The following is a 27,021-nucleotide window of genomic DNA, read 5'->3' on the forward strand; positions in this document are numbered from 1 at the left end:
ACTAAAAAGGTTGAACATTATTATGAAGTCTAAACAAAAATGGTACGCTGTGATGTTGTTATATAGTTATAGTTATCAAGTACAAATATTTGATGTAGATGTACGTGACTTAATAGATAATGGTATGAAAACATGATGTTCAGGTATGAGTTTTAAATTCTAGTGCAGTAAGCGGAGATTCATAAAACAAAATTTTCCTTGTTAATGGTCTATGTACTATGTATTGTACAGAAAAGGGTAGCTTAGATAAAAGGGATGATGGCAAATGGGCGGAGATTTATGATTTTGTATAAATTGAAATATTTTAACTGGTATGAGTTAGTTTTATTTTGATATTGAATCATCATGAAGCTTGTAAGTAAATTTAAATTTCAAAACATTTCTATTACATAATTTTTTTAAAATAAACAATAAGTATCACCAAATATTTATATATATTATACATTTACATAACACATATTTACCTGTAAATTAACTAATTATTTATATAGGTTTTTTCTTCATTTTTTTACTGTATAACAGTTTTCTGTTCCTATTTTGATACTTATTATGTAGGATGAAGCATTTCTATAATTAAAACCTAAAAATGTAAATAAGACCATAAAGTTAAAAAATTAGCAACAAATTTACATACACTATGTTTTGACTTATAGATTTATATTCTGCTTAAAATTATAACATTCTCCGTGCTTCGCTTTTATGGAAGTTGTCATCCTTGTTATTTATATGTTTATTTTAATTTATTAGGGTGTTTTTGTAGTTTTGGCATGTTTGGCTTTGACCGCTAGCGCAGGTAAAATATATTTTGTTTACTAGTAGCAAAGTTACTCTATTAGTCGCAATGTTCGTCCATTTTCTGGGTATAGTCCTTTCCACGACATCCCTCCATCAGGAGCGATTCTTCGTATTTTTCACAGTAGCTTTTCTCCTATTTCTAGCCCCTGCGGGGGGCTCTAACCCTGCGGGGCCAATTACCTAACCCTGTGGGGCAATCACCTAACACAATATAACCTAACCTAACCTAAAATAACCTATAAAAAGCCATTTTAAAAATACGACGAATCGTCCCTTATGGAGGGATGTCGTGGAAAGGACTATACCCCATTTTCTTAGCTTCTTTTTAATATAGATTGCTATTCTTTTTGTTTAAAGATTTCCCTTATAAGTTTGCATCTAGTATATATATCTTACTTGGTCAGTTGGCCTGTCGGCTATGCTAAAAATGACTGACATACATTATTATATATATTCATGTATGTTCTTATAGGTCCAATTTACTAAGTAGGGATCTATATCTATTAGGGTTTAATTGGCGCAATGGATATAGAAAACGTGGATATATTGACAGGGGAAAATATGTCATCAATTTAAGTTTCAAATATGATCCTCATTTGTCGGCCAGTTCGTTCATCCAGTAAGAAGGGAGGGGATATGGTAAAACGGATTGAATTTAGCAAGCTGCGAATATCACTTTTTTATTAGAGTACATGAAAATCTGGTGCAACATCCAAGAAACAATATATCGATTATTGGCCAACATTTTTATCATTTCTAGGCTGGAAAGAATGTGAGAACTACAGAATACTGGACGATGCCTACAGAAGTTCTTCTCTGGAGCCGGAGGCAGGCGAGGGTCTTGACTGGGGCTGGTGCGATAAATTAGGAGGGAAGGGGAGTCCTGCCAGCCCTAACTGGCTGGGAGAGGGATGGTATAGGTATTTCTAATAATACATTTTCACAGCTGCTATTATAGAAAGATGTATGCAGAATTTCTTTATCCATTCTTAGTTAAAAATAACAGGATCTGTGTATCTGTCATTGTTAACCGCTGAACCGATATGGTTCTCTTTTACAGTGTAGTTTCTCATATAGGTCCTGGTTATGTTTATAACATTTTTTTTAAGGAGGGAAACACCAACCTCCCAGGGAAATCAGCACAAGAAAAAAATTACCCCCCCCCTCTCAATTTTTTTCCTTTTCCTTTCTAAGTCTAAAATTGAAAGTGTAGTAAGTGGTTGGTCGACTCTCCCGCTCTCACTCTTCTAGCCGCTAGCGACTAAATGTGTGACTATATATAAACAAAAAAAGATCGTCTGCTTAAAATTTCTTTTAAGGTTTGACAGATTATTGTGTTATATTCACCATCTGCGGTTTTAAACCTATTGTTTTTTTTAGGTTTGTACCGCCAGCCGGTCACATACTGATGTCCACACCACCAAAGCCACGGCAATGTCACACCGGGGAGGGGGCTTATTCAACAGACCCACTGCCTACAAAAAGAAACGAAACATATCCTATTGATATTTATTACGGTTGCTGTGCAAAGGTTACTGGGTTGGTCACATTTTGTGGACAATTTTGGGTGTACCGTCTGCCTGAGTTACATTGTGACAGCTTTGTTACTCATCGTGGCTACTGTGCTGAACATGCACCACTTAAAGGCGTTCCATTAAATTAAAACTTTTTAAAATGTTAATAAGAGCTATTATTGTATATATGTATATAAAATTTTCACAGGAAATATATGTTACTTATAATTTATATTTTTATTTCATTTTTTAAATTAAACACCCCCCTAGGAACTCGACCACCTTAATATTAGAGTTGCTTCAATTGTAACATTATACCAAAGGGTACTAGGAATCGATATTCCAAATATCAAATCATGATTGTATAATTTAAATATAGTTTTTGTAAAAAGTATAATCATGTATAAATGGACATACTTTTCGTAATGAATATTGAGTTACTACGATTTATAAATTGTAACAAAGAATTTTAGGAATCACCATGAAAAGTTTAAAAACGATAGAACAATTATAACATAACTAATACAAAGATAAGAAGGACCGACCATAGGTATAAAATAGCTTCTTCGCCTTTTCAAAATAAAGGTATAAGTAAAACAAAATAATTATTTATTTCACTTAACAATACACAAATCAATATCGAATCAAAAAGTTTACACATACAATGGAATTGCAAAGTAAAAAAATATGTACATTATAAATAACATTTTTAATAAAAACAAAAATTAAGAATTGGACAATGGATTATAAATTATCCACACCCTTTTCCCTATTTATTATGTTTAGAATTTTACATTTTTGGGTAAAGATAAGGATGTAGATTAATTAATCTTTCACTGTCCTATCCTTATCCTTCAAACATAAACAATACTACCGCTCCTTATTTTGAATTAAAAGTAGAATAAGGAGGGGGAGGGAGTAGTATTTAATCACAAAGCACTTTGAGCCAAAGTACCAAGCAATTAAGCATCGTTAAATATATTCTTTTTGGGAGGGTTAAAATTTGTATTTTGAAAATAAAAATTTTAATTAAAAAAATTTGTTTAAATTGTTAATTAAAAAATATCATGTAACAGGAATTTTAAAATGTGATTTAAATTAAAACTTGATTTTGGTGTTAACATTTTTTTAATAGTTGTCCAGTCCCTTCAGAGAGGAATATGACACCTGAAAATAAACTAATTTGTTTACAAAGATTATTATTGAAACAAATTCTGACTAATTTTATATTTGATTTGATAACAAAATACGAGATTAGGCGTGTAAATCAGTTAATTGTCCACTGTATTAACACTCAATATCCCTGGTTAAACCTAAATACTATTAAAAATAATGGATCTAAAGTGATACGATCATAAGACAATAGCTGATAATTGATGTACAGCCCAGTGCCCCCTTCCTCCCTCGGTAAATACACTATTTAAAAGCAATTATAACTGGTCAAAAAGCTGAAGGCAAAATAGTTTATCCTCAAGTGCCATATCCTCATATAATAAATCATAGAAAGATAGATTGTGTGTCTATTGTGCTATTTCTTTTCTCCGCTGCACTGTCAGGCGTCTTCCACAACATTTAGATTCCATTCCTCTAGTCACATTTAAATTAATAACTATTGATGGATATATTATTACTTGGATGTTGTAACAGATTTTCATGTATTCTGATAAAGTGAAGTGCTAAATAACGATACCCCCTCCCTTCCCTTCCTACTGGATGATCGAACTGACCAAAAAATTAGATCCATAAAAACTATTTAATCAATTGCCACGCTTGTAATATATAAAAATAGACTTCAGGATAATTTACCAAGATGACATCATTTATAAATAGGAGACCTCTTTAACCCCTTTAAGATTAAAATTATTTAGGACTTCCAGACAAAGATCGTGCAATCAAATCCTAATGGGCTTTAGGATTTTGCATCCCATTACAAGCAGATGATACCATTAGGCTATCTATATGAAATCAAGGAGAACTCTATCTCAACGAGGTAATTGTATCTAAATGTGCCTTGGGAGTGGGTGGAACACTTGGGGCAGAAGGAGTCACTGGGACACTGCTCATTTCATCTTTTACTTCTTGTTTTATCTCCTAAAATCGAAAATAGCTCCCTTAAAAATAAATATGGAAAGGTTTTTCAAAATTTTATATTGTTTTTTAAAACTTGCATAATTCTTGGTATACAAGAATTGTATAAGAAATTTGTTAAATTGATTAATTTACCTCCTTTAACTTTTCTATTTCAGCTCTCAGCTTTTCCTGAAACATTTATGTTTGTTAAAAATTGGATATTTTAATACCACTAAAATTAAAAATGATAAAAAAATTTATTTTATTAACTTAGTAAAGTATATTCAGATATTTTACATTATACAGGAATTCTTATTAGGAACCAATATGCTTTATTCTTTTAGAAACAGTTTGATCAAGGCTCATATTTTGCCAATTAAATAACCCTTTGAGAAAATCAGCAGTAAGTTACGTTTTTAATTTCTCTAGAATAGCTCTAACCCAACACTGGTTTCCATACTTATAATAATAATAATAAATATTTCTTAGATAAAAAAATTAGAGGACTGGAGATTTTTTTTGTCTATTTTCAATTTAAATTTGCTTCTGTATGACAAAAGCATCTTTTACTTAAATTAAATTGAATTACCTTTGCACTTGGACTACCTTCTTCAAAAAACTCCCTAAAAACAAAAATTAGTATTGAAATGCTTCTATAATATATATATCCTATTATATAAAGTAGTAAGCGTTTTTTGTCTGTCCCGACGGATCTCGCTAACCGATGAACCGATATTGTTCTCCTTTAAAATGAAGCTTCTTATAGGTCCTAAGAAGGTTTTAAACTATTTTTGGAAGGGTATCTTCACCCCTCCCCCCAAAAAAAATTATTTATTTCTTGAAACTCAAATTTAATATGGGATGAGGTCGACTTTCCCCTCTCCAAATTTAAGTGCCCCTAAAGGCTTCTAGGGGCGTAGCCGCTAGTTTATATATATAACAATAAAATTGAAAATATAAATAGTGAATGAAATCGAACCTGGTAACAGAGTAACTAGGAGTCTGGGTGTCTGCGTTTACAGATGAAGTAACACTATTCGACCTAAACAAAGCAGTTGATCTAAGAACAACTGTGTTACAGTGTCGTTTTAACAGTTGAGGTAACAGTAATTAGTAGTTTTAGTGTCTCGGTTACCTACGGGGAGAAATTCTCTTAAAAATAATCCACGTGACTTCATAAAAATGAGGTATTATCCATCTCTTTTTAAGGGATTTTTTTCCCCCACTTCTCCTCTGATCTTCCTAACTTTTATGACGTCACGTATCTGATATTTGAGCGACTTTCTCCCTGTACCTCTGTTTCTTAATTAAATTACACTTTATGGCCCAAACAAAGCATTTGAAAAAAATCTTGCTATATTTTCAGGAAACGTCAATATTTGACCTAAACAAAGCATTTGATACATATTATTTCTAAATTTTAAGTGACAGATGAAGAAACACTAATCGACTTAATTTTAGTAAGATACAAAAGTTAAATAACTTTTGATACCAGTGTAATTTACGATCCAAAGTTCCCTCCCTGTCTAAATATTAGATTGTTATTTTATATATTTATTGTGATCTATTTACAGATTTATTTCCATAAAGAATGCAATCAAGATCAGACATGGATGAGGAGAGATATGCAATCTGAACAAAAATTATCCAATTTGTCGTATTTTCACAGTAGCGCTTCTGCTTTTTGTAGCCCCTATGGGGTTGATTTCCTAACCCTGCGGGGCAATCATTAACATTTACCTAACCTAACATTAAAATAACTTATCAAAAGCTACTGTGTAAATACGACGAAACACGCTACTTAGTTTTCTTTCAATGATGCAAATGTTTAATTTTACCATCCAGTTAGGACTTCCAATAAACGGTAGAACAATGAAAGTGTTGTTTGGGTATTACTTATTATCCTATTGTGGGCATTAGAGTATATCATCTTATGACAAGGAGATGGTGCCCTTGGGTTGAACACAGTAATAGTGTCTGACTGATTATGACGTAACAAAAAAATTAGCCAATTAGAGGCCACTATAAATTTTACCATTGGTCAATAACGGCCTCTCATTGGCTAATTTTTTTTGTTACGTCATAATCAGTCAGACACTATTACTGTGTTCCCTTGGGTTCTCTAGATGATATCTTGAAAATGAAGGAGAACCTTGTCCGAATGAGTCAATTAGATAATTAAGCTAACATCAACGACACTTGATAATGAAATATTCGTTGGGTAAATATAGGTTGTTAACAAACTATTATTTATGCAATCTATAATCCAATTCATCCAAGAATGAAGATTAGTCGCTGCTATAATTGATATGGAATATAAATATATGGATATTATGACCACGGAAAAATTGTCGTTTATTTAGGTTGGAACAAGGAATAATTTATTAGTCGGTTCGTCCATCCAGTAAGAGGAGAGTTGACAAGGTTAAAGGAGGTGGATTGGGGAATCGTTATTTTTGTCCAGCTACAAGTTTTACTTTATTAGAGTACATGATAATCTGGTGTAAGATCCAAGTAAAAATAAATCCATTGTCGTTATTTTATATCTGTCTGTCTCTGATCACCTTTATGACGCACTCTTCATAGTCCAAGCTAGGGAATAAATTTTCAAGTTTTATAAAAAAAAATAAGGACAATTAATATTATGCCCATAAGGAGCTTAAAATACAAAATATAATATTAGAAAAAAAAACAGGGACTAAATAACAGTCAAGAAGCCGTTTTACTGCCATTGTTGTTGTCTAGGAGCTATGTATTCGAAGGTGTAAGAAAAGTAGAAAAAAAGCCTAATAACAAACTTAGATATAATAATTAAATACGAAGTCTAATCTGTACCACTTTTGATTCCTGTGACGTAATAAAAATGAGGGATTCTCCATCTCTTTTTTCGGGGTTTTCTTTCCCACTTCTTCTATCATCTTCCTCATTTTATGACGTCACAGGAATCAAAAGTGGTACAGATTCACTTCGACATAATTGAATAGCCTTAAACCATCCTGGCACCTATAAGAAGCTTTCATAAAATAGAGAACAACATTGCTTTAGTAGTTATCGAAATCTAAAGATACCGACAAAAAACCTAATATGCTTCATTTTATGGGAATCTACACCACAAATAAATGATTTATTCATCTAAACTAAATTGTGATTTGGTTGAGAAACAGGCATATAAAGGGATAAAACAATGGACGATAAATAAATATAAATCCAAAATGATGATAAACAAATTTACTCCTTCTCTAAACACCATTAGTTTGAAATTTTAGAAGTACCCGTCTTGAAATTTGGATACTATTGTATCAAAACAGACTAATGTCCCCTACCTACTGTTACAAACACACGTAGTAAATTGCTTTACAAATAGAGTAGATGCAGGAATAAGGTATAACCAACAAGCAAAATAAATCTAAAATAATATTTGGGGAGTAAATGGAGAGGTCGTCAATTTTACGATGTGTTGCCCCCCAACGACAGCTGAAAATTACGTATAGGTTTCGTAATTTTTTTCCGAATTAATTTCGTTATTGGTATAAGCTGGAGTAGATGAGTTTCTTTCAGTGGATGATAATATCTTACTACATTAAGGTGAAAATTGTTTCTTCTTTTTCTGTTCAACAACTTTAGTTTTATTTTCAGAATATATGTCCTAATATTTTGTTTGATTGCATACAAATATAATTTTCAATCATAAGATAATATATCCTTATATAAAAGAAACAGTTTGTCTGTCTGTCTATTTTTGGGTGAGGTAAAACCCTAAGAGAAATCACCCCTAAAACAAAATTAAACCCCTCCAAAAAAATCTATTTACTTTTTTCTTTTAGAAACTAAAATTGAAAATTTAATTTCTATACTTTAAATGCCTGCCTGCCCTTTTAGTAAATAGATATAGATAAAGCTGGTTTAGCGGCCAAATTTACCTTATTTAAATGTAAGACCATATATATAATTATATTATAGACAGCTTTCCGCGGATATTAAAATTATATAATAAAAGATTAAAACCAGTTTTGTTAACTCCTATTGGCTGAAGGACCAGCCTAACAAAGGCACTTATATATCAGCCATTATAACTTTTCTAATGCCGATATTTTAAACATTTGTAAAAGAAAGTACCATCAGGGAGTAAGGGAGGGGACAATGGGCAATTAATTCAATTTAAGAGTTTTTGAAGAAAGGCCATGAAAACCAGAATAGTCCCGAAAATATGGTGGAAATTGTAAAGTGATTGTTGATTAAATCTAGAAAACCATAAACTAAGAAAAAAGTTCCAAGAAAAAAAGCAATCATTTGAAAATAAGATTACCAGTATTACAGACTGACATAACCATTCTGTAATTAATTACTAGAAATATCTCCCTGGATCTCTTCATATGACAGGGAAAGAGAAAAGAGATTTGGGGGCAAGTGATGTGAACACGGAAAAAAGGGGCAGGCAGGCGTGTAGCTGGATGAGCAAGTATATAACCCGCACGCCTTCCTGCCCCTTTTTATCCTGTTTATTTCCCCCGCCTCCCTTCTCCATTTCCCTTTCTCGTCTACTTTTAAAAAGGAGGTGGGGATGAAGGGAGTGAAATATAGTATGGGAGGGGGGCCGTGTATTTATATTTGAACTACTCACTGTCTGCAAAACTATATATATTCAAAACTAACATAGCGAGTAACGGCATTTCTTGCGCAAGTCCCCAAACTCAGTCAGAAACTGCTAAATTCTTGCACATTCCCTTTAAGCGAGTCCCCAAAGTCTGAGACTCCTTAAGATTGAATATTCGATCCATTGTCCCCTCCCTTACTCCCTGAAGTACAATATACTTTACATAACCAAATTGTATTAATAGCCTAAGATATGTTAAAAGAATAAAAAAGCTATATTGTATAATATTATGTAAGAAGATAGATCTATGCATGTAATTTCATAAAAATTGCCTTGTCTTTTCTTCTATCTAGACAAGTTTTATAAAAAGTATTTTGTATAACCAGAAAGTTTAAAATTATTGGAGGAAAAGTTTGGTCACTGAGAGTAATAATGGGTAATTGCTGATAACTTAGCAGTATTCTTTTGAAATGATGACTATCATACAAAGTTATGACCTCCAAACAATTGTCAAGCAATCAAAGCTAGGGATTGTCTGTAATACTAAACTTATGTCAAGCTGGTAGCTGTCATAATTTCCGAAGGGAGGGGACATTGGAACTTAAATTACACTAGCACCCAAAATTTATCTTATACGTTAGGTACCTTAGTTGAATTTTGATTGATTGGTTATATAATAATAGAATACTAAAGTGGTTACTTTGTTCATCATAATTGGAGATGGGCATTAAATTATCTTTCATTGTCTTATCCCTTGAGATCCTTGTAATTTCCATTTGATTTAATTATTTTGCAGAATCCTATTCCCGTCCACCCTGACCTAACCTTTGCTCATTGGTAGCTATTGTTTATATCAAGGGCGTAGTTGGCAATTTTCATATGTATAAGAAGATGTATAATCCAGATAACTACCTACCCCAAGTTGTGGAACTCCTATTGTAAATTGCTTCTGATGTTTTATAGGGACTCGGCTTTGTTTTTTTTTATTTCCGAATCTATTGGCTGATTTCAAAGACCCAATTCATAATCATAATTGACAACAGACAATGCTCATTATTGATCATATCTTTTATAATTGATGCTATAAAAATAGCAGATTTAAAATGCGAAGCGCTAATATAACTTTAAACCCAACCCTACAAACGCCATTATTATGTTATATATCCTAATCCTATTACTACAGGGAGGAGAGGTAACAATGAAAATTAAATCATTCTCCAATTATTTTTTCTTCCAAAAGTTTTTACCATTATATCAAAGTCTTTAGTTTGGAAGAAGATTTATTTATCGTCCATTGTCTTATCCCTTATATCCCTGTATTATTGATACATATACTCGCAGACACAAATATATTAAATTATATGCCTAGGGAAGGAGGGAACATTGCGCTGTATATTACACTGTCACCCAAAGTTTTATAATCACGTTTTCTTATCCGACGGATCAACAATTTGAGTACCAACAAGTCCATCCATACATTTCAATCAATAATTTAAATCTACAGAAGTGGTAATTTTGATTATACTATTGTCTTATCCCTTAAGACTCCTGACCTACACAATTGCGTCCAATAGTGGCGAATTTAAGGCCTTGCCCTACTCGTTGTATATTTTTTTCTATTTTTCCATGAAAAGCAAAACACAAAAATATCATGTTTTGACAAGCGGACTAACTTAGATGTTGAGCAGATATTCAGTGGTTATAAAAATAGAGAGAGAAAATTTGAAATAGAAAGAGAGAAAAATTATATTTATATTAATAATCACAAACCCCATTTATTTATTTTTACGTAGTTTAATTTATGTCTTTTGTAGCGTAACCGACAGACAGACGGACGAAGTATTTATGTGTTTAATGCTAGTTTTTATTAGATGTAGATTATAGAATTGCTTTGCTACAAAAAAATATTTTTGTATGAAGGAAATTATGTATATATGATGTATATTGACTAAACTGTGGTTGTACTTTTCCTTATGGATCTTAAGGGATAAGTAAATGGACCATACATTTATATGAAACCCCAAGTACTATAAACAAAACTCTCCCTTCTCTAGATTAAAATCATTGCAAAAAATTTACCTGGATCGTTGAACAATCATGAGAACCTTTGTTTCAGTCATCGAGTCACTTGCCTCCAGGTACTGACAATTTAGATTATTATTAAACTATTTTGTTAGTGTTATTACAGTGCTAAATTTTTTTCTTTTCTTGTAATGATTCCATATTTCTTTTCATTATTTATTTTTGAAAGGTATATTTTAATTCTTTTATTTTCAGTTCGGGCCCGGTCTAAATAAATAGTATGTATAAGTAGATCCGTGTTTTAATGAAAAAGATCCCATTGCCCCAACTCAGATATTATCTGGAAGGATTCTGCGAGTGTCAAAGAAATTGGAGGACATGAAAAAACCTGACATATCGAATTATGGGGTTTCTGGTCAACGTAAGTACAGCCATTTAAATCTCCCCCTCTATTTTTTAACTTTATGAAACATCTTTTTAAATTGTACAGGTACTTACATGAACAGTTCGCTCAACTAAAGGATTAGGATTTTCATGCTCTGTCTTTTGTACCAAAGTTGTTCTGGGGGCCTTGGGTGGGGGACCTCGGGGGTCCATCTTCAAGGTGGGGGGCTTCACCCTAACCTAAATTAATACAATGTGTCCATAAGTAGCCCAGCATAGTAGGCTAAAAAAAATTTGATTTGAAAAGAACAGTATACTAAACAGTAATCATAAAAGATATATTCTGAATATTTTACTTTTGAGAATAAGTGCATAAATACTGCAGTCCTAATTGTCTGAAAAAATACAAGCAGGGGTTACCAGCCAAAAGATATTTTCAGCTTTGGGTGACTGGGGCTTAAGAAGTTGTTAGACGGCTGCAGAAAAAAACTACAAGGTGGCTGTTGCCAAAGATGGCATTGGTTAATTGGGGATGAATTAAAATTTCATTGCTACAGGTAGCTTAGACTAGCGACGTTTTGAGTGGCTGATTTAAAATTTAAGTTGGCCCTAGCTTAATGGGTGGCCTAGATGAGACTTAACAGGTGGCTTATGAATCCAAGCGGCTTATGGTGACTGAGATTGCCAAAGCAAATGTACAAGACCAGATGTATATACAAATTATTAAAATAAGACTAAAAATAAAAAAAAATATGGTGAAAATATATTTTTTAATTAAATCATCCCTGTTCCTTTACTTTACCTCTGGGGTAGGTCTGAATTTTCTTGGGGTATTATTGTCATTAACAGGGGAAGTAACTTCGTCAGAGCTACTTTCAGAGGAGCTAGAATAGTGCTGAAAACAAATAATTCATTTTGATAATATGAAAAATAGAAATATAATAATAAAAAATCCTTTGACAAGGAATATTTCTCTGTCGGTTTGTTGCAAAAAATCTCACAAATTGCTCAACCAATATAGTTTTCCTTTAAGCTTCATATAGGCCCAGAAAAAAGGTTTTAACTATGTATTGAGATGTTTAAGACATACAAGTAGCATCATTACCTTATTCTTATCCGGAACAGGGCTCAAGATTTTCTCAATCTCCTAAAAGAAATTCATTTCAGTCAGGTATATTTGGATTTGAGACCATATTAGAATCTTCTTCTACTGACACATATGCTTACTATTGCATTGACTCATACCAAGGATATAAATGTATAAGGCAATGGAAAATTAAGTGATATACCTTCAAAATGAAGACAAATAAAATTTCCCATTTGTAGTTTAAAAGTAGTGAAGGGTTTTGACAATACAAGTAAAATTCAACAAAAGTAACATAACAAGACTTGATAACTAAACATAGTAGCACCTGTCCCCACTAAGTTGTTATTGTCATGAATTTGACAAAGAAGCAAAGTTAGAGCCTTTTACGTTTGTTTTTAGTTATAACTTGGTTTTGGGTAAAGACAAGAAATCATTCCTAACTTGACAGCCAGTTAATGCATAGACAATTAGTTAAGATCAAATAAATTTGCCAGGCTAGCCTGAGAGGTAGGGTACCCTAGACTAGATATAAAAAAAAGTGTAAGGCTTAGGGAAACTAAAAAGTGTTATATGATTTGATGAGTGTGATTTCAATAAAGCTTACCTCAAATGCTTTATTAGCAAAATCAGGGGATACAGCTTGCTCCAATTCATCTCTTCCTTTATTCTAAATTATGAATACATCAAAATCCAATTTACTTTTTATGCTGACATACCAATGACCCAATACAAATTCAGGACAGGGTCTTTGCTCTGTTGCACTCTCTTTTTCTGTCTTAGATGATTAGGTTACAAACATTTCTTTAGATTTAAGTTTAAATTAATTTTCATAGAATTTAAAAAAAAAACTGTGTAGTCAACATTTATGTTGATGGATATTTAGATAAAGCCTGGTCTGCACTGAATTATAGGTACAATTGCATTTTGCACAATACCTCCAAATTCTAATTTAATATTTGATATTTTAAAGTTAAAGATATACTTACAAAGTAATTTGAATATTTTCCATTGGGCTTTGCTGCTTGTGATACAAGGTCTGGAGACTTAAGTTCGCATGTCTTGGATATATTAATACTGATCTCAGATCTCTGACTTGGAGATCTAACAACAGAAGCATAACTAGGAGATGTAGTCTCACCAAAATTTGTCTCAAGAACAGGCTTTGCAAGATTAAGATTTAGTTTGGACCGCGGGTCTTTTTCATCACTAGAGCTTGAACTACTTGAGCTACTGGAGCTGCTTGAAGTTGATGACTTTCTGGATGGTGGAGTTTTGGGTGGCTCACACTCAGGAATGGGTTTACCATCAGGCACAACAACTCCTGATATATCTTCTTTGATTGGTTCAGCAGGAGATTTCTTACTTGGATTATCTTCTGTTAGTAAATTCCCTCCGGCACTAACTGTAACCTCTGTATCTACTGGTTTGGTTGGTTCTTCTTGTTTGATTGGATTAGATTCATCACCTGCTTTTTTGGCAGGATCAATGTCAACCACAGTAATTGGCTCAACTGAGCCACCACTTGTTTGGGTTAAGTCTTCTGCTTTACTATTCTTCATAGCATCATATTCTTCTTTTGCAACATCATGAAGTTTTTTAATGTCAACGGAAATTTCCTCATGGTCTGGATCCTTCTCATGAGGGTTTGGTTTGTTTGTTACTGGTGTTTCTACTGTTGCTGTAGTTGGTTTAGCTTCTTGCTTTATTATGGGTTTCTCATTATTCTGATCATTGTCTAAACAAAATATTAATATGAGAATATATATTGTGTACAAGGGTATTAGTAAAAATGGCTTTAAGACAAAAGACCTACTTTGTTTCATTTGTTTTTTTGTTCCATTATTAACCTTTAGTCTTTTAGGTCTTTGGTCTTTTGTCTTTAGTTCTTTTGTCAAATTGGTTCTTTGTTTTTAGGTCTTCTTTGTTTAATTTGGTAAATTGTAAAAGCTATCTTATTCATTAAAAGGAAGACGAACTCCTCTAATCTCACATACACAAGTAATTGTTGTCAAATTTATAATTACCTGTAAATGGAACAGCTCTAGTTTCAGGATCCTTCATCAAGGGTTGGCCTGCTTCAGGGTCAACAGGCTTTGTCTAAAATTTTGTATTATTACAGAAATTTGTCCCCATATATGGATCTTATAAGATAAATACCTTTTTTTGTTAGCCTTTTAAAAAAGTGATTTGTTTGCAATAGACATTCAATAAAGATTTTTTTATGTAAGTTTTTGTGTTTAATATGAAGTAGATTTTAATAGCTATTTAAACTTATTTTTAGGATTTTTTTCTTGACAATCTAATAAAGATCTCAGTTTTATTGACAATTTCTGATTCATAAAAAGGTCTATAATAATGGAATAGATTTATATTTCTATGATATTGTTCTAGAAAAACTCCTACACTAAAATTTAAAATAAAAGTTTCTTAAGAAAACATTCATATTTAATAAATTTTATTAAAACATATGACCTACTTCAATAGAGCAACGTTATTGTTATTATTAAAAAAATGATATAAAAATTTTCAATTAGTTAAAAATGTTAGAAAAAATTTCACAAGTAATTGTGTTATATATTTTTTTTAAATCTAATGTAAGTATAAAGATTGTAAAAAAATTAAAGTGCATTAAATTAAAGAAATTATCTATGTATTTTTCAATTTTCAAAATAATAGGGAGTCTGAACATACTCTTGTAATATATGCAAAGTTTACTGGCATAAAATCAAATCCACCATGGACGGAATAGTCAGTACAATTAGATATAAGTTTCCATGAATCTTAAGGATTAAGACAATACTGTCAATTATGATTAACAAACCCCAATTCTGTATCTTAAAATCATTGTTTGAAAAACTACTAGTTTGTACAACTCAATAAAGATTTTATAAAACTCCCTGATAAGATTTTAAGCCAATAATATGTTTTTTAAAAACTTTGGGGACAATTATAAGTTAAAGTCCTAAAAATTTCATACATTATCTTAAAAAAAACCATTCATGATTCTTATATTATTACTGACCTGTTTCTTATTCCTTCCGCACAAGCAGTAGAGTAAAACAAGGAGAGCACAGAGCACAAGGATACCAATGATGATGTACACACTGTACCCCCCGGATTCTAAAATACAAAATACATCAATTGGTTTTTAAAGGTCTGGGAAACATATTCTGAACAATTTTTATTGTTTTTTCAAATTGGTAAATCCCTTATGAAAATTTAATCTAGCTTTTCAAACAGAATTAGATCCTTTTTAGTCTAATGTACATTGTAAACAGAAGGACACTTAACTATGAATTTGCATACTATAAATGGATGTAGGGGCATTCTGATAACGATTATAGAGTTTATAAACCGTACCTAACTACTACAGGAATCACAATGCAAAGTTTGGAATTGATAGGACATTTCTAACCTGTTTGAATTAACAAAAAGAGCTATGCTGGAATAATCATTACCTTCTATCTTTATGTCAATCAGAGGTGTAATACTAGATTCTTCATTCAACTGTTCAGGAGTTGGGGTTGGTTTCATAATTGGTGGTCTTGTTGTAATAATACTCTTCTAATAAGTATAAAGAAAGATTAATATGAATTTGATTATTAAAGATTTATAATGAAGTTAACTCAACCACCTTGGAAACTTTAATGAATTTTGATTGGTTTGTTCATGAAGTTCAGTGTAAAAATGTTTCAATCACTAATTAACATCTACATAAGGGGTAATATTGTGTATCATCATTATGGATGTACATCAATTTATCGGCCATTGTCTTATCCCTGGGTTGTACAGGCTAAAGCCAAAAGTAAAACCCCCTTGAAATAAGCTCTAGGGGGGATTGAGTAGCCCCTAGAGTCTACAAATGGACACTCAAAAAATGGGATGCTGTGTAATTTATCTCTTTAACCACTCAGTAGATATGGGTCTGCTTTACAGTGAAGCTGACCCAAGATCCACTAGAGTCCTCTACAGGCATAGCCTCTAGTTGAACACAGTAAAAGTGTCTGACTGATTATGACGTAAGAAAAAAATTAGCCAATGAGAGGCCACTATAAATTTTACCATTGGTCAATAATGGCCTCTCATTGGCTATTTTTTTTTGTTACGTCATAATCAGTCAGACACTTTTACTGTGTTCCTCTAGTTTCAATATTTACTGATCTTTTGCCAAAACTTTAATCTCCAAAAAAGGGGCCTTAATAAAACCATTATGAGCCTGTATTTTAATGCAGGAAATACGGACATACATTCAATTACAAATATAGATATTTAAAACATATTTACCTTAGTTGTAGGCTCCGGGGTGGTTATTTTATCCTTTACAGTCAGTTTCAGGGGAATTGTCTATTATTTTACAATTTTATATGATGTTAACTTTAATTAAATTAAAAGTGTTGAAAAAGTCGGCAAGTTCCCAGTTGAGGAGTGAGATTCTACCCCATCTGAAAAAATAAACCCCCCCCCCCCGCCATCTATCAAATTAAACCCCCCCCCCCCCCCGGCATCATGAAATTTTTACCCCATCTTATGATTTTGTCCCCATCATGTTAATTTATCCCCATCTTCATATTTTGTACCTCTCCAAGAGAAACAAAATAATGTCAGAGAAGGGATAAATTATTGAACAGGGGACAAAAATGAAGGATGGGGTCTAAATAGGAACATGGGGCCAGGATTGGAAGGTGGGGTCTGATTTGACAGATGGGGGAATGATTGGCAGAAGGGGAAATAAAATCTGGGGAGGGGGGACGGGAGAGTTTGGAGGGGTTTGCGAGGTGAGCCTCGCGCGAAAGAATTTATATTAGGGTAGCATAAGCTACCATACTCCACTGTAGTGAAGCTATGCCTTTAACTCTTCTATATTTTCCTATATTTTGAATAAAATTTGAAAATGCCTCTATTTATTTTTTTTATTTCTCTTTTAAGACTTTTTTTATACTAAATCACCAACATATTCTAATACTTTACTTTACCTAATATTTTAAGATAAAAATTTGGCTCCATTGAAGAAAAAAAACAATAGTTTGTTTGAAATAGGAACATCTAGTGGCAGATTATTGAACTACATAATATACATTTTTCTGGATGTCAACAAACATGATGATTGGTTGAAAAACACAGATGGGGTAGCAAACAATGCTATGATATTAAAATTGAAGCAAGGGGTTAAAACTCACACATAGTGATCAAAAAATTAATATGGGGTCATTTTTTCATGATGGGGGTAGTTTCAAGTGCTTATATCTGGAGAACCGTAAGAGATAGAGGCCTAGTTGCTTGACTGTGGTAACTCAGATTTACATAAGGAAGCCATTTATGCACATGGGGGACCAAAACATGATATGGGGTATTTTTTTCATGATGGGGGTAGTTTCAAGTGCTTATATCTGGAGAACCGTAAGAGATAGAGGCCTAGTTGCTTGACTGTGGTAACTCAGATTTACATAAGGAAGCCATTTGTGCACATGGGAGACCAAAACATGATATGGGGTATTTTTTTCATGATGGGGGTAGTTTCAAGTGCTTATATCTGGAGAACCGTAAGAGATAGAGGCCTAGTTGCTTGACTGTGGTAACTCAGATTTACATAAGGAAGCCATTTATGCACATGGGGGACCAAAATATGATATGGGGTATTTTTTTCATGATGGGGGTAGTTTCAAGTGCTTATATCTGGAGAACCGTAAGAGATAGAGGCCTAGTTGCTTGACTGTGGTAACTCAGATTTACATAAGGAAGCCATTTATGAACATGGGGGACCAAAATATGATATGGGGTATTTTTTTCATGATGGGGGTAATTTCAAGTGCTTATATCTGGAGAACCGTAAGAGATAGAGGCCTAGTTGCTTGACTGTGGTAACTCAGATTTACATAAGGAAGCCATTTATGTACATGGGGGACCAAAATTTGATATGGGGTATTTTTTCATGATGGGTGTAGTTTCAAGTGCTTATATCTGGAGAACGGTAAGAGATAGAAGCCTAGTTGCTTGACTGTGGTAACTCAGATTTACATAAGGAAGCCATTAATGAACATAGGGTACTAAAATTTGTTGGGGGTTTCTTTTTTCATGATGGTGGGTAAAAATTGAAAATAGGGGCCATTTGTTATGGTGGAGAGGGAATTAGGTTAAGTTAGGTTAGGTAATATTAAGGAGCCCTGCAAGGTTAGGGCCCGGGGGCCCTAACCTTGCAGGGCTCATCAATATTACCTAACCTGTGCAGGAGACCCTAACTCTGCAAGGCTACTCAATATTTCCTAATCCCTTCATGAACATAGGGTACCAAAATTTGATGGGGTTTTTTTTTTCATGATGGTGGGTAAAAATTGAATATAGGGGCCATTTGTTATGGTGGAGAGGGAATTAGGTTAAGTTAGGTTAGGTAATATTGAGGAGCCCTGCAAGGTTAGGCCCCCCCGGGGGCCCTAACCTTGCAGGGCTCCTCAATATTACCTAACCTGTGCAAGAGACCCTAACTCTGCAGGGCTACTCAATCTTAAACTAACCTAACTTAACCTAACCTAACCTAACCAATTTTAAACTAACCTAACCCATCTTAACCTAACCTAACCCATATTAACCTAACCTAACCTATTTTAACCTAACCTAACCTAACCTAACTTCACCTAACCTAACCTAATTTCAACCCCCAACCCCATCATAAAAAATTGGCCCCTATATTCAATTTTTACCCACCATCATAGAAAAATGACCCCCATATTAATTTATGTACCCCCATGTGCATAAATGGCTTCCTTACTTTAATCTGAGTTACCACAGTCAAGCAACTAGGCCTCTATATCTTACGGTTCTCCAGATATAAGCACTTGTATGTACCCCCATCATGAAAAAAATACCCCATATCAAATTTTGGTCACCCATGTGCATAAATGTCTTCCTTATGTAAATCTGAGTTACCACAGTCAAGCAACTAGGCCTCTATCTCTTACAGTTCTCCAGATATAAGCACTTGAAACTACCCCCATCATGAAAAAAATACCCCATATCATATTTTGGTCCCCCATGTGCATAAATGGCTTCCTTATGTAAATCTGAGTTACCACAGTCAAGCAACTAGGCCTCTATCTCTTATAGTTCTCCAGATATAAGCACTTGAAACTACCCCCATCATGAAAAAAATACCCCATATCATGTTTTGGTCCCCCATGTGCACAAATGGCTTCCTTATGTAAATCTGAGTTACCACAGTCAAGCAACTAGGCCTCTATCTCTTACAATTCTCAAGATATAAGCACTTGAAACTACCCCTATCATGAAAAAAATACCCCATATCATATTTTGGTCCCCCATGTGCATAAATGGCTTCCTTATTTAAATCTGAGTTATTGTGATGTATAGTCCCTTTCTTCCTGTCTTGAGAGCATTGTATGTATTTTGTATATTAGCTTTTAGTTCTTGTGTCACCCGTCTCGGAGCAAGACTTTGCTCTGCGACTCGGCACGAACCTAAAAGTGAATCCTTGCTATTATATTTAATATTATAATTGTATGTTTAATCTGTCTTGAATTAATACACTTTATTAGAATATTTAGCTGTTTGTTCTTACTATTATTACACGTCATTTTGGCACAGTAGTGTAGTACGAATCTATAGCTCAGATTTTCTTTTAATTGTATTATTTCTTTGCTTTTGGTTTTTGTTCAGGATATTTGCAGTGACCAGGATGGACATTGCTGATTGGAGGAAGATGTCACAGGAGGAGAAGGATGTGTATATGGTTAATTTTATGGGTTCGGTCAAGAGTGAGATTTATGCTCTTGGGACTAGAATTGATAATGTGGCGGCGGAGATGGGTGGGCGTCTAGCGCCGCTGGAGACGAATATTCAAGAGTTGACGGATAATGTTACTACTAATAGTGCTGCGGTTACTGGATTAGCTACTCGTATGGACGATTTAGAAGATCGCCTTACTAAAATAGTGGTGCCTGGTGTTGAAAGTGATATCAAAACCGAGAATGTGACGGTTGTTGATGAGTTTATGACTGGCCAGCAACGAATTTTGGATAGAATTGCCCAGCAGAATAGTGCCCAGCAGAATAGTTTGAATAACTCTATGCCTTGGCAGAGGACGGCTGGAGGATCTGTACCAGAGGAGAAGCCTAAATTGTTTGCTAGTGGTTCTCGAGCTATTTTTGGTGGAATGCAAGATCATGAAGATAAGATCATAAAACTTTGGGAGCTGTCTAAGGTTGATGCTGTGGATAATATCTACAATGGAGTTCTCATGTGGTGGCCAGCCATTTCTGAGGTTAAAGCGGAGGATTTTAATACGCTCAATTTCTTTGAGGCTGGGCTGAGTGAGTCACAGGTTAGTTGGTGTAAATCTCTTGTTTATGTACCAGATAGATCTTTGTACGTATCGCAGGGGGAAGAGAATGTTCATAGGTACAATGAAACGTGTGCTAAGCTTGATGATCAGTTCAGAAAGAATGCGCCTGAATTTTTAGTAGACGATGATGTGATTTTCTTTGATGATTATTTAGAGAGATTTTGGATGACTACTAGATGGTATCATATGACTAATCATCAAGTGTGCAAGGAAATTCTGTTTGACAAGTGTGTGGGTGTAAGAACCGCTTGTGGTTATACGCTAAAACCTGCAGATATGGAGAATAGACGATTAACATTAAAGGGGTACTTGTGTAAGATGCGAGAGACATTTTTACCACCCGACATGAAAAATGTGTGTAAAGATGCGTATTTGTGTGTTAAGCAGTATGAAAATGATAAGATTGATGCATTTTTTGATAAGATATTATCATTCTGGAAACGTGCTTATCCGAAACCAACCGATGATATGTTTATGGATTTCTATTCTCAAGTGTGTAATGTGATTTTATCGCCACTTTTGGCTAACCAGATGCGTCAATTTTCGTTAGACATGGAGCGTGACGGACAAGTGCGAATGATAACAAAGTTTCGGACAGAGTTAATAGTAAAAGCACAGCTGATTGTTAAAGGGCTACAATTTAATCAAATTTCAGGATCAATGGCTAGAGGATGTACAACAAACCAGATGGCTTTGGCTAAGACGATGGTTGGCGGCGCTGGTTCCAAGTCAAATCCTGTAACTATTGATCAGGTTAGTGATGAAGATAATTTTTCATATGAAATAAATCAATGTGAAATTGATTTAGCTGATGAATTTGGTGGACCAGCTGAACTTATTCCTTTAATTGGCGCAATTCAAGGTGGTTTTATTTGTTATTATTGCAATAGAAAAGGACACATGATGAGGGATTGCTTTGATATTAGAGATAAAAAGTTACCTAATCCTAAAGGAAAATACTATTTGCGGTGGGGAAACAAGCCTTTTGTTCCCTATAAAACGGGGCAAAAGAGTTTTAAGAAGGATGAAAATGGCATTGATAAAAAGAAATTGGTTGGTGAAATTGAAGGAGGGGTGAAGGATGAAGCAGATACAAAGGAAGTGGCGTATGTCGATGGTTTAGGGGTACGCGATTATGAAGATGATCTTGTAGCGGAGGTTGAGGCATGGAATAGTGCTATTATAGATGACATTTTATGGTATTAATGTTTTGTATGTATTATGACCACTAAAACCTTATTCCATTTTCTACATGTTACGCGGCATTGTTTTGATTTATGCGCGTTGTAAATAAACAACAACAAAACAAAATTAATGATAAAGAGTGAACGAAGCAACTCTAATACTGTGATAGTTTATTTTGATGGTTTATTTTGAATTATGAAAAGATAACATATTGTTTATTACCGTATATGAAGTTATGAGATTATGTTATAATAGAAATCAAAATAATTAATTTAGTTTTCGATTATGTTTTGTTGTAATTAAAAAAATTCATTTTTGTTTCAGACTGTTGGGGAGTCTAACAGAGATAAGAATAATAAAGAATTGAAAATGGAATAACGAAATAGGAATACAATTTTGTAAAATTGTTAATGAAAGAAAATTAATTTTAATTTTAAATTGAATCAAATTGGATAAAAATGTGAAATTAGATATTTGAAAAGTATTAAATTTTGATGAAAATGTGAAAAATTGTTTTAAAAGTTGAGTCAGTTATTGTGGTTTTAAGTATTTAATTTTAAAACAATTATATTGCGATTTAGTAATGTTGATTCAGCAAAATTTTTTATGAAGCTTAGAATTTCATGAAGCAAAATTGTTATAATGCATTAGATATCATTGTGGAGTAGCCCCTCTTTATAAAGGAAGGGAGGGGTTGGCAAATATTTTGCGCTGTCTCTCGGAGTTGGTATGCGCAAGAATGGTGGAGCTGTCTCTCTTTTGAGGAGAAAGGGGGAGTGAACATATTTGCAAAAGAAGTTTGCACTATCTCTCAGAGCTGGTATGCGCAAAATGGGGTGGTGTAGAGAGGTAGCTGCAATGATTAACAGGAGTGGGGCGTTCCATGCGCAGAAAGTTGAGCTGCACACAGAAGTTGAGCTGCGCAAGAAAGTTGAGCTGCGCAAGAAGGTGCTCTCAGGTATGGAGAAATATAGTTAGTTGAGTTTGGACTTTCAAAAATTTAATACATAAAAGTAGTGTGCAGGAGATCAGTTATTAATCTGATAATAATAGTATTATTAGGTAATATTTTGTTGAATTAGAAAAATTTTATGGCATTCAGAAAGAATTATTTAGTTGCTTGGTGATTGATAATATTTGATTAATATTATATTTCTTAAATACAATCTCTTTCATTAAATGTGTTGCAAGTTTATTTGTTCAGTGATAACATTTAAGTATGGCATCTAAAATAATTGTATTATATTTTAGATTGGTCGGGAAGAGTAGTTGTAGTGGTTGAGATATACTATTCATTTGATGGTGAGATTTTATTTTATGCTGTTCAATATTTGATTACTATTATATATATTGCTGTTCGAAAATCAGTCTTGTAAAACAATTAGTTATACCGATATTAATTCTTATTTAAAGTGATTTATTTACTAATTGGCATCTAAAATGTTTGTAATATTTTAGATTGGCCGGAGAGAAGTTTTGTTGATTGTGGATTGAGAGATATTTTGGATATTTCTGTTGGAGGAGGAAATATTGTCGGTGAGTGATTTGTTTTATTCTGTTATTCTGTTATTTGTTGCAAATAGATAGATGGTTATTTGATAGGAAAATTGGATAGTTACAACCTCATAACTGTTGGTGTTGGTTAGATAGCTGTTTTCTAATTTTCATGAAGATTCTGAGATGGCGGCTGGAGCGGCTGAAGTCTACGTTCCAACGAAGATTGGTGGCATGGAAATCCTGGCCTTAGTTGACAGCGGTAATGCCCGTGGCTGCCTGATCTCTCAAGTGTTAGCTAGAAAACTTGAATGTACAATTGAAGAGACGGATTCGAAAGCATCAGGCGTGCAGGGTTCCAGCATCAAGATTGACGGTGTTGTTCAGAATGTTGAATTTCAGATTGGAGGCCACAGTTTTAAAGAAGATTGCTATGTGATTTCTGGCATGACTGTACCTATGAATCTAGGCAGTCATTGGCTTAACAGAAATCACGTGAAGACAATATTTGGGAAAGATGGTAACAGGATTGAGATGCATGGAACCAGTGTGAATCTGGTAGCTAAACAGCTAAACGAAAGATTGTAGTGAAGAATTTGGTTCATACGGTTCTGGAGAAAATGGAGAAGGCAAGAACTAAGAAACCTGAGATTAATGTAGCTGAATTACAAGACCAAAAATGGATTTGTTCATTGAAAGATCGAATAGAAATTCCAGCATTAAGTACAGTTGTGGTAGAAGTTTCAACTAAGGGAAATATGCCTGAAGGACAGTTGTGTTATATAGCTCCTAGACAAGGTTACTGTAGCCGGAATAACCTGTTGATAAATGAAGGAATTACGGAGGTGGGCAAAAACGGTAAAATTATGACTAAAATTACGAATTTTGAAACTTTTAAGAAATCTGTTCCTGCTGGTACTTTGGTTGGAAATTTGTTTCTGGCGGAGAAGATAGCGATGTTACAAGAAAATAGGGTTAAAGAAGATGTGTCAACAACATTAAAGAAGATTCGTTTTATTAAAGATAGATTGATTTATGGTTGGAGACAGATGTGATCATCATCATCGCCATTTATCTCTTCTTTCCAGAGCATAGGCCACGCACAACGGTTCTCCATTTATCTTTGAATTGGGCCTCAGTAGAGGCTTCACTGAAAGATGAAAAATTCTTTTTACTCAGTTCTTCAAGGAATTCCCTCCTCCAGGTTGTTTTTGGTCTACCTGGTTTCCTTTTTCCTGTGAAGGGGTCCCAAGTCAAGGCTTGATAGGTTAAATCATCATGCCCTTTCCTTAGAGTGTGCCCCAACCATCTCCATTTTCTCTGTTTTATTGTCAGTTTGATGTCTGACATATCACTGCGCTCTAAAAGCTCAGCATTTGTGATCTTGTTTGGCCAAAAGATCTTGTGGATTCTCCTAAGACATTTGTTGACATATGTCTGAAGCTTGGAGACCACTGCTGTGTTTAGGAACCAAGTTTCGGCCCCATACAGCAAAACAGACAGAACATTTGACTTGAAAAGTCTTAACTTGGTCTTTATGGAGATGTTGTTGGAATTCCAAATTTTATTCAAGCTGGCAAAGGCTGTTCTAGATTTGTTAATTCTAGCTTTAACATCTGTCAAAGTGCCTCCAGCTTCATCAATTTTACTTCCAAGATACTCAAAGCAGTTAACATCCTCAAGAATTTGATTTCCAATAGTTATTGGTTCTTGGGAGTTTGCATTTAATCTGAGTATTTTAGTTTTTGGAACATTTATTTCAAGTCCAACTTTCTTGGAAGTTTCAGCTATCATGTTAGTCCTTCTTTGCATTTGACTTCTATTGCTTGTTAACAAAGCAATATCATCAGCAAAGTCCAGATCTCCCAAATATTTGGGATTGCCAAATAACTGCCAGCGAATGCCATCATTGCTTTCACAGTTCTTCATGATCCAGTCAATGGCAAGGAGGAAAAGGAAGGGAGAGAGAAGGCATCCTTGTCTGACACCTGTTACAATCTCAAAAAAGGTTGATAGTTTACCTTTATACATAACATTTCCACCTCCTTTATGATAGATAGCTTTAATGATATTGATTATCTTTTCTGGAATGCCATAGTGTCGGCAGATTTTCCAGAGTGATTTCCTGTCTAAAGAATCAAATGCTTTTTTGTAGTCAATAAAGTTTACAAAAAGCTCAGAGTTCCATTCCTTGGATTGCTCTATGATGATTCTTAGAGAGGTTATCTGATCAATAGTGGAACGGTTTGGTCTAAATCCAGCCTGATTAGGTCTTAGCTTTTCATTAACCTTCTTCTTTATTCTATTAAGAAGAATCTTACTAAGGATACGGCCAGGTACTGAAAGAAGCATTATCCCTCTGTAGTTTCCACATTGGGTCAAGTCTCCTTTTTTGGCCAGTATTGAGATATGTCCATTTTTCCAGTCCTCTGGGCATAACTCATCATTCCATATCTTAGTGATCAAAGGTAGGAATGCCTCAGCAGATGTGTCTAGGTCTGCTTTCATGACCTCAGCTGGGATGTTATCAGGTCCTGCGGCCTTGTTATTTTTCAAACTTTTAATGGCCTCTTTGATTTCCAATAGATTTGGCGCTCGACAGTCAATGTCAAGTGCATCTGAGGGTGGAATCTCAGTTTCTTCCTCTGGAACTGGAAGATTCAGCAGTTCAGTGAAATGTTCTGCCCATCTATTTAGAATATCCTCATCAGTTTTAAGGAGTGAACCATCCTTATCCCTGATGTGTGATCCTGATTTGTGTACTTTGCCTGCAATGCTCTTAGTAATCTCATAGACATCTTTCATTCTATTTTGATTAGCAGCATTTTCTGCTTGCAAGGCAAGGTTTTCCAAGTGTTCTTTTTTGTCAATTCTGACACTTTTTTGGATTTCCCTGCTGAGCCTCTTATACAGGTCTTTATCTTCTGGAGAGTTTCTAGAGAGTGTCTTTTGTCTTACCTCTCTTCTTTGATCCATGAGATCAATGGATCTTTGAGTGATCCACGGCTTTTGGTTAGCCTTTTTGAAACCTAATTTTTCTTGGCTGGTATCATTATAAACTTTTTTGATACCTTGCCAAATATCTTCCACTCCATCTTCCTCTTGAAGAGTCAGCAACTCAAATCTATTCTTTAGAGTGAGCTTAAACTCTTGCAACTTTTCAGAGTTTTGGAGGGTTGTTAAATTATATTTCTTCCTGGGGTTAGGCTTTGTGTCCTGCTTTTTAAATCTAAGCCGAACTTTAGAAGATAGAAGATAATGGTCTGAATTAACATCAGGTCCTCTTTCAACCCTGACATCAAGGAGAGAACCTTTAAAGCGTCTAGATATACATATGTGGTCTATCTGGTTAAAGGTTCTTTGATCTGGTGATCTCCAGGTGGCAGTATGAATCTTTTTGTGTTTAAAGATGGTTCCACCAATGACAAGTTTGTTTTCAGTACAAAAACTTACAAGTCTATCACCATTGTCATTTTCCTTGCCATTACTTAAGCCTAGGCCATATCTGCCCATAACTTCTTCT

The 27,021-nt window shown here is 34.0% G+C and overlaps 2 protein-coding genes and 1 long non-coding RNA gene across 5 annotated transcripts in view; 2 read left to right on the top strand and 1 right to left on the bottom strand.

Annotated features, from left to right (window-relative positions):
* Positions 1-320: 320 nt before the first annotated feature.
* LOC145327807 (uncharacterized) lies at positions 321-2,541 on the top strand. Its single transcript, XM_080171357.1, has 4 exons — positions 321-354; positions 748-793; positions 1,556-1,715; positions 2,176-2,541. The coding sequence occupies exons 1-4, from the start codon at positions 346-348 to the stop codon at positions 2,456-2,458; spliced, it is 498 nt and encodes a 165-aa protein (XP_080027483.1). The 5' UTR covers positions 321-345; the 3' UTR covers positions 2,459-2,541.
* A 360-nt stretch (positions 2,542-2,901) lies between these two features.
* Positions 2,902-27,021, bottom strand: part of LOC145328657 (uncharacterized) — a 60,614-nt gene continuing 36,494 nt past the window's right edge. For 2 of the 3 annotated variants that reach the window (XM_080172431.1, XM_080172434.1), the window contains 15 exons: positions 16,751-16,810; positions 15,925-16,030; positions 15,489-15,586; positions 14,491-14,563; positions 13,453-14,201; positions 13,071-13,133; positions 12,485-12,526; positions 12,182-12,274; positions 11,494-11,619; positions 11,053-11,114; positions 5,359-5,421; positions 4,969-5,002; positions 4,533-4,568; positions 4,320-4,400; positions 2,902-3,869 (listed from right to left, as the gene is read on the bottom strand). In XM_080172431.1, coding sequence (XP_080028557.1) covers positions 3,807-3,869; positions 4,320-4,400; positions 4,533-4,568; positions 4,969-5,002; positions 5,359-5,421; positions 11,053-11,114; positions 11,494-11,619; positions 12,182-12,274; positions 12,485-12,526; positions 13,071-13,133; positions 13,453-14,201; positions 14,491-14,563; positions 15,489-15,586; positions 15,925-16,030; positions 16,751-16,810 — 1,749 coding nt within the window. In that variant the 3' untranslated portion in view covers positions 2,902-3,806. Of the gene's footprint in view, positions 3,897-4,319; positions 4,401-4,532; positions 4,569-4,968; positions 5,003-5,358; positions 5,422-11,052; positions 11,115-11,493; positions 11,620-12,181; positions 12,275-12,484; positions 12,527-13,070; positions 13,134-13,452; positions 14,202-14,490; positions 14,564-15,488; positions 15,587-15,924; positions 16,031-16,750; positions 16,811-27,021 lie in introns of all 3 variants that reach the window. The other variant, XM_080172433.1, reaches the window with a different exon arrangement.
* LOC145328346 (uncharacterized) lies at positions 22,835-23,548 on the top strand. The gene is made up of 3 exons (XR_013882425.1): positions 22,835-22,962; positions 23,256-23,306; positions 23,463-23,548. It is a non-coding gene; the product is annotated as an uncharacterized LOC145328346 (long non-coding RNA).

Source organism: Acartia tonsa, chromosome 9, assembly GCF_053477335.1.
Source record: "Acartia tonsa isolate MP-2025a chromosome 9, ASM5347733v1, whole genome shotgun sequence".
Lineage (NCBI taxonomy): Eukaryota > Metazoa > Arthropoda > Copepoda > Calanoida > Acartiidae > Acartia > Acartia tonsa.